The following is a 9,410-nucleotide window of genomic DNA, read 5'->3' as shown; positions in this document are numbered from 1 at the left end:
CTGCGCCTCACCTGTCTGCTGCGCCTCACCTGTCTGCTGCTGCGCTTCACCTGTCTGCTGCGCTTCACCTGTCTGCTGCGCTTCACCTGTCTGCTACGCTTCACCTGGCTGCTACGCTTCACCTGTCTGCTACGCTTCACCTGTCTGCTGCGCCTCACCTGTCTGCTTCCACCGACATAAAGAAAGCCACTATTTTGATACTGTTTACAGCAACACACACACACACACACACACACACACACACACACACACCGTTGACGTTGTAGTTGACCTCTCCAGCGTAATGCAGCAGTCTGAATTCTTCACGGCTCATTACCTTCCGGGTCTTTCCATCAGCCAGTTTGTGACTGCAGGGAACGAGACACAAGCGGTGAGGATTTATCAGACACACACCCACAAGTTCACAGTCTGGCGTCACAAGGAAATAGTCGGTTTCAAGTACTGTGAGACCAAAGTGCAGAAGACAAGAGCGAGCATGTGACTAACGTGACAAAGTGTGGGTGTCCTCCCACAGTGTCCTCCAGCTTCTCCAGGAAGGTGAAATCACTGGCGTCTCCAGGCCTCAGACACTCCTCATCCTGTCAGAGGTGGACAGAAAGAGCAGCGAGCAGTCAACACCTGGCAAAAGGAGAATCCTACATAGACCTGCACCTCAGAGCAGCTACGTAGTGATATGAGTCTGACCACCACGGCTGAGCAGAAATGTGTCAACTAAAGACACTTATCTGGTACAGAGCAGTTTTATGGTTTGATTTTCATGTCCTCTGAGAGCCCAGCTGCAGACATCTGAGTCAGAATTCAGTCAGAGACATCTGGACTGTGAGCTATTTCAGTCACAGCAGGAAGCAGCAGCGAGGGTTTTTCTGTCTCCACGCTGGACGATCAGACGACTCTGGATACAAACGCAGCACCGTCCTCCTCTGCATTATGTTAGTTTTGAGATTCTATAATTGCTGCTGCATTTTTATTTACATAGTATTTCAACTAGAATTGAGCATCAATCAAACCATGAGATGTTTGGCTGCTGTTTGTTTTGCACTAAGCTGTAAGTTCTGCTTCTCGGTTCGGCACAGTGACTTTCTGAAGTCTCTGCTACTTGTGTGGCGACCTCCCAAAATGAGGAGCTCCTCCTTCAATACGTCTGTTGATCTCGCCATAAGTTCTTCAAATATTTTGTTAGAGATCATCTTCCAGAGTAAACGTAATTATAGACGACCTGTGTTTTCTTTCTGCAGTGCAGCGTGTCTCCTCACCAGAATGGAGATGATGCCTTTGAACTTCTCCTCCACCAGGTCACAGATGATCTTGTTGTTGAAGTACTGCACCGGCTCCCACTGGAAACACACAAATGCCACTTTGGTAAGAGATGATGTGAAAACAAAACAACTGCATCAGCTCGGTTGCCGTCCTCAGCATAAAAACAGTGATTGTTGAGGAGCTCAGTGGCCAGACAGGAAAGGCAAATTCATTAAATAGATTGTTCTCTGAGCCGCCATCAATGGGTGAAAGTTGAGAATAACTCTTATTGATTCTCCACAGAGTCATAAAATGAGGCCACAAAAGGCCAAACTGCAGTGTGTTTAAATGTTGAATACTATTTTAAAAACTCTGAGTGAGTGTGCACGTTGAAGTTGTTCTCATGAGGATGGACAGTGGTTGTTAACGACCGTAAACTCAATCATCTGCAGAATTCATGGCATCCTGGCATGCAGACATGCCGTTCACCCACTTGCATGTGGACACACACACATGAACACAGAGCTCCGCGGGCTAAGTGTGGCAGCGCTAGGTTACGTTAGCGCTAACGGTCACATAATTTCCACAGATACGAGCGCCCACGGTCCTGATGTCAGATGATAATGGGCTCTTTGAGAGGTGGATCCAAGTTTCTCCCACAACCTGTTTGCTCTCTGAACAAATGCATTTATATTAGAGTGAAAACAAGAGGCCCTTGTTCCCAAGAAGCAAACAAAACAATATAAATGCAATGAATATAAATGGGGGAGGAACAGACCAAAGGGAGCAGCTGAAGACAAAATTCAAGACAAACATCTTCAACGCAGACCTGCTTTGACACGTAATCTTGGTAAGAGGTCTGAGATTTTATCAGTGAATAAATAAACCCTGTGACTCTAACAATGACAGGCTTCATCTCTAATGGGCAGCATCTTCTATAAATATGTGCACTTACTGTAAATTGCTCTGAGGTAAAAGTGCCAGTGAAAAAAGCAGATAATAAATTCAATTATCAATTTCATTTTGGAAAACACAACCGCAACAACAATCCCATTAGGAGCTCTTTGTCAAGCCCGAACCCTGACGGAGGGACGAGGAACGGTGTGGCGGCTACAACAAGACCAGAAAAGAAGTGTGAGGACGGAGGAGCACAGGCAGAGGTTTAGAATCAACAGAGGAGGTGAAGGTGGACTCAAGAGGAAGTGACAGAGTGAACCTAAAAATGAATAAATCAAGACGTCAATACGAAAGAAAAACGAGCAAAACTTAAGGAGCAAGCAACAGTTTGACACACGAGCAGGTGATGGGGAGTCTGACCGTGATGCCTTCAGCCTCGTACTCCTCCTGCTCTGACTTGAGGGTGAGCTCGATGAAGAGCTGCTGCAGCTTCTCGTTGCAGTAGTTGATGCAGAACTGCTCAAAGCTGCAACACACAACAACCGACACATGAGCTGAAGTAACCGAAGAGTTCTTAACATGTCCGACTGATTCTAGTTTGTTATTTCACATTGAGAAGGGACAACTTTGCTTAACTTTAATGGTACTAATCATGGTGGCAGAAGAATTCAGCATCACATACAACCAAATCAAAAGGCAGAGCTTACAGCTAAAGGTGGTCTGAGCTACTTTATTTAACACTGACTGTCAAACTCAGTGAATATTATCTCCTTCATCCTCTGTGTGTGTTCCTGCACAGCCCTGGCTCTATAACTGGTGAACAGACAGAGTGGCTCAGGCCGACCCATACAGCACCACTTCAGCAGCCATTTGGGTTGTTTCTGGTCAGAGTCAGCCACAGACTACATGCACAGGACAAACCTGTGATTCTCGACACATTCAACAAAGTTTAGGGTCAATTCCAGAGATTTTTAAATCACTGGTCCCCTGTTTTTTCCTGCAGTGGATGTTGTTGTGCAGCAGCAGCAGCTTGTAGAGCAGATATGAGAGACAGCAGCAACCACTCATCACCATCCGGTTTCCAAGAGGTTCTGATTGTGAGCTCAGACACAGGCTGAGATTTCCCTCCTCTGCTTGGTGCTGTGTTCTGAATGCTGTGTGTGTGAGCCAACATGTCGCTGGTTTGATGACGTCTCCTGTTCTAACATCCACCTCCACACTACTGAAGGATGGACTTTCCCCCCAGCTAGCTAAGCTGTTAGCATTTTCACCATTACCGTACAAATGTATGATTTTGGAGTATGAGGCTTCTGAAAAAGCCCTGAATGGACGCGTTTGTTTGTTTGTTTGTTTGTCTGTCGATTTCAAATACCTGAACACCACCTTCAAGTTTAGCCTGTAAAAAATGATGTGGGTGTCCAAACTTTTGCACCTTTAAAAATTGACAAACAGTAAGTGTACCTGTTGTGCTGGAAGACCTCGAAGCCATAGATGTCCAGCAGGCCAATGACAGAGTAGTGTTTGTGAGACTCATCCTGTTCAGTGAGATCAGAAAATTCATCTTTACATCCACAGGAAACAACAAACTCATGTATGTGCATCATAAGTTTATAATGTTAACAACAGATGTTTAGACAAATAAAAATGAGCGTTGCAGTTCAGTCCTGTTCCACTGCAGGCTTCATGCAGCGACTTTTCTGTGGCTGTATTCAGGAAAGAATATAAGCTGTGGATTTGTTTAGTTTATTAGTCTGCATGTAATAAATTCCACCGCAAATAAAATCTCTGGTGATGATTGTGGTCCATGTTATTGTCAACAACATAGAACTGCATAGTGAGTAGTGGTGTGGGCTCGTAAATGTCCACAAGGTGGAGCTGTGCTGCAATAAAATAAAGGGGAGACGTCCACGTGGTGGCACAGCGAGGTGACAGATGACTTCAAATCAAAAAGTAAATAAAGTGAGATGAGCTACATGTTTATGAAGTTATGAAGCTGCCAACTGTGTGTGTGTGTGTGTGTGTGTGTGTGTGTGTGTGGTGTGTATACCGTGTATGTCAGTGACGCGTTGATCTTGTTAACCAGCCATGTGAAGGTGCGTCCATACACTGCCTTGGACAAAGCGTCCCGAGCTGACGACGCCTGCTCTAGATTCAGCGGACTCATCAGCTGGTGAAGACACACAGACACACACACACACACACACACACAGAGGAAGGTGAGAGCCCAGTAGATGGACAATAACAGTTACACAAAGTTCAGCGGTACCAGTTAGACGAGCTACAACACAATCACACTGCAGCAGAGACAGGAAAGCTTTGTGTATCATCACACAATGAGAGTGTGTATCCAAACCTACCTCCTCTCCCTTGGCAATTATCTTCTTGTGTGTGAGTGCTTCTGTCAGCACTGAGCCATTCACTCCTAACAACTGGAAAAGCACAACAGTTAGTTAGCACCGCAGCTCCGCCAGCGACAAACACATCACCTCCAGTAGAGCCAGACGTCATGCCGTCAGCAGCAGTGGCATCCAGACATGTCATCCGCTCATCTGACATCAGGTATAAGTGGAAGACTGAAGAAGAAATGAATGGAGTGATTTTGTTTCTCTAGTGCAGACCGTTTAATTGGATATGACTTCATCAGCTGTGCCGTGAAAATGAGAGAACATAGAGCGTATTTATGAAACATCCCAGAGCACCAGCACCAGTCCTGACGGGTCCGAATCTGTCAGTGAAGCATGTTTGGTCAGTACAGCGATCTGACAGTCAGGGGACTCATCAGGAGCCTCCAGAGGACCAGAAGAGAGACGTTTAGATAAGAAAACGTTTACTCAAGATACTTGAATCCTTTCTTGTTACAGAACATATTGTTTGTATGATGAACAGGACGAACCAACGCTTTCACTGCATTACCCAAAAAACTCAGCTATTTGTGTTAGATATTTTTAAAAAACTCTTTGCAGCATTAACTTACGGCGTGCTATGCAAATGGAAAGTTGACAAATAACATGAGATTGAAGTATTCATTTTGGTAACACATTCGAAGAGTGAAAAGAGTTCAGTCCAGACAACAGAGTCAATAAAAACTCACTCATCACTACGGTCAGCATGAGACGGCCGGACAACAAGAGAGACGAGCTCACAGCCCTCGTAGGGAATGGAGGGCATCTCTGTGAGTCAACTGTTATTTGTTTCACTTGGCTACAGGAGAATAGTCCAGACCCTCGTCATTACTACTGATAGCTGATGGTTCAGGTGGACAGATGGAGGTCAGAGGGCCTGAAACGTAGACCAACAGTAAATGATGCCACCCTGGTCTGGTTGCTGTGGAGGATTTGTTCTGCAGCTGAGATATTAAAGCGCTAGCTGTGTGGTTATCTTCATCACACGTATCCAGGGAGTGTTCATATGTAATATTAGCCGTCGTTCACATCCCTCCGTCCGTTTGCTAACCCTGTAGGTGTGTCATGTCATTTGCTTGATTGGCACAAGGCTCCAGACTCTGCAGTCCACAGTTACAGAACAGTTTCCCTCCAAGGATTAACAAGATAATTCTGATATTTCTACATATTCACAATCAGTTACAGTTGGGTTGACATGATTTCCATCAGTCTAACACCTAAACTCTACAGTTTGCAACTGAAAATGGATGAAAACCTGAATATGTGGAACCAGTTAGACGGAAGCAACGGGTCAACGGCTAGTCCACCTCCAGTTCTGGATAAACGGTTGACACGCACGAAAAGCAATGAAGGACGTAACTAAATGCAATAGTAGTGAAAATAGACCCAAATACACTAATAATAGCTGAAACTGAGCTATAAGATCAATGTTTAGTTTCTTCTTTCTGAGTGAATGTGTTATAACTGATGAAATCTATAATCGATACTTTTAAATCCAGTTCAAATGAAGTCAAACGAACACGTGGTGCAACTTCACAGGCGGTGTCCTGATCCTCAGATAAGGAGGATCAGGGACCTCACGTTGTCTTCTGTAGGAAACTACAACATGTACTCCTGATAGCTTCGTCATTTAATGTCCTAAAATCTAAACCTACAGGAATCATTGTCCTTTGAAGTGGGTGTTGTGAGCTTCAATCAGCCCTTTATTGCTGTTGTACGGTCACGCCTCCTCTTGTTGACTCTCTGTTAGCAGCGTTGCTCGGTGCAGTGTCTTACCCGGGCCAGATACTTTATCTGTGTATCAGAAGTTATGCAAGCATTGCCTTCTTCACCGCCGTACTGCACATTGCCAAGGTGGAGCACGCTGGCGATTATGTTCAGCAACTCCTACACAATAAAGACAAGAGAAGGAGGGAATGAGAGTGATAAAACAGAGAAAGGCAGATGGATAAGGAGAGAAGAAGGAAGAGGAGGAAGGGAACAAAGGCGGCATGATAAGATGGTACACGACCGACTGCTCATATCTTTATTAGCAACATAACTGATAAGTGTGGCTTTGGTTCAACTTAAATTAAGATTTGAACAAGAACGTAGGAAGAATCATAGGAGAGCTGCACACACTCTCACACCTGTTCTTTACTCTGTGAGCAGTGTGAGATCTGAAAGAGTTTTGGAAAGCAGCCCAGACTCATGAACATGTAGGAAGACTCCCACGCTGTGCAGCACAAATAAGTTCCCACTATGCACCGGCAGCCACACACACACAGTGGTGTCTAACAAACATCCGGGTGAGGCAGGAACAGCCTCAGCGCCTCAGGCACATGGACGACTTCAGAGTGCAGTGAAACCTGCAGCATGCTGTAGCCACCGACACACATGGTCCAGGAGGTAAATGTACACGTGTGTGGGGCACAACTTCTTTGTTTTCAACACTTTAGTAGCAAGTCAGAGGTGCAAATGTAGCATGTGCTGAGCAATCATTTGCCTGCTAATGCTCTGTCTACCTCATGGAAATGCACCACTGCTAATACGCTCACACTAGCTGAAGTGGCAAAGCAAACACGCCACGGCTGATTTGCACAGTTTAGACTCGGTCCTCACCTCCACCTCGTCCTCGTTAAAGCCAATCACCGTCAAGGCTTTCCTCACCACCTTCCAATCACTGCGATCGTTGATGGAGCTCACTTTGGGGCAGTTACCCTGTGGAAAACAACCACAAAAACACTGGTAAAGCGCCGCAAACACGCTACTTATTTACTTTGTAGATTCCATTTTGATGCCCTCGTGGTGTTATGAACACGTCCAACAAAGTCCACACAGCAGATGATGTGCAATTTGCTGTTTACAGGTAAAGCAAACACCTACTTATATGTGATGTAAACAGCGATGTGAGGTGTTTTTGCTCAGTAGTGGTTGGAGTGTGTGTGCTCAGTGTGCCTCGAGGCAGATTTCTCCCCTGAGGGAAGCTCCTCTTGCTGACTGAGAGCCTATTAACCAGAACTCCCACTGGGACACACACACATGCACTTCCACACACACACCAGTTCCTCCAGTACAGTCAGGACACTGTGGTTGTGTTCAGTAAATCCAAAACTTGAACCAATTTCGGAAAAGAAATAAATAAATGATGTATGTGTATATCAGAGGAAACACGGTCTGATTCAGTGTTCTGTTGGGTCAAGACAACGTGACCCATCATAAAACTAACATGCATAACGGGACTGAACGTCTTCAGACTGTAACACTAATAACCGGCGACTCTGTCACCATGTCAGAAATCAGATGAGAGCTTTTGATGTTTTATCTCTGACTGTGGGTGGGGAGGGCTCTGGACAGCTGACAGGACGTGAAGGATGAATGACATGAAGGTCAGCAGCTGGGAGTGAATGAGGACTGTTGTGATGTGTCTGAACACCAGGACGTCGAGCTTTGCTGTTTCTTTGAAGGCCAATTATCGTTTATGTGCTCTTCATTTGGATTTACATGTAAGTGTTGCTTTGACAAAGTTTACACTCTGTCGTATTTCAGCTAAACTTCTCGTGTGCTTGTTTGTGTTCAGCGAAAATTTCTTAAAGTGGGGAGCTGTGATCATGGAGCGTCCACTCCCAGCAGCACATGGATGTCTGAATAAAGGTAAAACTGTTCAAGAATAAACCTAGAAATACACATTTATTTTGAAGAAATGTGTTTAACATTGTTTGATAATTGAAAAACAAACGGTGCGTAGATGGTTGATTGATGTCATGATAATATCATCACTGTACTGGTAGTTTGTTATGAAGAACACGAACTAAAGCTTTAAAAAGATCCTGACACACAAACGTAGGCAGCAAGGGAAACCAAAGTCTAAGAACACCTTCTGATCCATACAAAAGACCTGTGTGCTCACAAGAAAACAATGTTGTCCCTTAATTAATGAGCTAATTAGTTCACAAGTGGTCAAGTTGAACTTTTCTAGGAGGTTAGTATTCCCTCATGAAAGACTAGTTTATATGGTTCATTCCTCTACGGTGAAAAGATGCAAATCAACAGAGAAGAGGAGGTTCATCTAGGAAACCGTGGTGAGATGGACAAACCAGGAGGTGTGGAGTTAAACTAGTTGTGTCTGCTGCTGATCCTAAATGCAATAAATGAATGCTGAATGAATTAGATGCTGTTCTGATGCAGCAGCCACATAAATGAAAGTCCCCCATTCTGACCTTGACCAGGTACTGGTACTGCAGGGGGTTCCTCTCCAGGCCCAGGCGCCTCAGCAGGTCTTCCTCTCCTCCTTCGATCAGCTGATAGAAGATGTGGAAGTTCCTCTCCCCGTGGTTCTGGTGGACCACCCGGGACTTCTCCAGCAGGTAGTTGATGATGTGGCCTCCCACCGGGGCACCCTGCCGGCGGGACAAAGGCCAGGGAGGGTGAGGGGAGGAAGAGGAGGAGGAAGAGGAGGAGAGGGTAAGGCTGGGGTACTGAGGCGTGATGTGGGGTTGATATAACATGCAGGATCCACATGGATTTTATAGTCCATGATAAATATTGTGTAAGAGGGAGGAGTGGTGTAAACAATGAAATTAAATCACACTGAACTGATTTTATGCACAAAGCCTGAAAGATTTACACTTTAATGAGTAACAAACTGTGTTGTTGAAAGCAGCAGCTGCCAGGTGACCGGCGTGCTCACCTTGAAGTCAAACTGAACGTCCATGTACTTGCCAAAGCGGCTTGAGTTGTCGTTACGCAACGTCTTGGCATTGCCAAAGGCCTGGAGGAGGAGAGAGAGGAGAGAGGGATAAGGAGGCGTGATGACTGACGGATGGAGAGGCCCAGATAAGAATACAGACCCCATGTGATAAAGAAACCATGACATGACAAAGAAAAGCAGTGAAA

General features: G+C 45.2%; 1 protein-coding gene across 3 annotated transcripts in view; it reads right to left on the bottom strand.

Annotated features, from left to right (window-relative positions):
* Positions 1-9,410, bottom strand: part of LOC103365421 (unconventional myosin-Ic) — a 65,224-nt gene that overhangs the window by 11,505 nt on the left and 44,309 nt on the right. For all 3 annotated transcript variants that reach the window (XM_008292852.1, XM_008292854.1, XM_008292853.1), the window contains 11 exons: positions 9,205-9,285; positions 8,735-8,914; positions 7,137-7,235; positions 6,312-6,422; positions 4,491-4,562; positions 4,181-4,300; positions 3,595-3,668; positions 2,554-2,659; positions 1,254-1,334; positions 487-578; positions 253-347 (listed from right to left, as the gene is read on the bottom strand). In XM_008292852.1, the coding sequence (XP_008291074.1) occupies positions 253-347; positions 487-578; positions 1,254-1,334; positions 2,554-2,659; positions 3,595-3,668; positions 4,181-4,300; positions 4,491-4,562; positions 6,312-6,422; positions 7,137-7,235; positions 8,735-8,914; positions 9,205-9,285 (1,111 nt within the window). The remainder of the gene's footprint in view (positions 1-252; positions 348-486; positions 579-1,253; positions 1,335-2,553; positions 2,660-3,594; positions 3,669-4,180; positions 4,301-4,490; positions 4,563-6,311; positions 6,423-7,136; positions 7,236-8,734; positions 8,915-9,204; positions 9,286-9,410) is intronic.

This window comes from Stegastes partitus, unplaced genomic scaffold (assembly GCF_000690725.1).
Source record: "Stegastes partitus isolate 25-593 unplaced genomic scaffold, Stegastes_partitus-1.0.2 Scaffold838, whole genome shotgun sequence".
In the NCBI taxonomy this organism is placed as follows: domain Eukaryota; kingdom Metazoa; phylum Chordata; class Actinopteri; family Pomacentridae; genus Stegastes; species Stegastes partitus.
Note: the sequence above shows the minus strand (reverse complement) of the source record. Positions and strands in the feature narration are given on the sequence as shown.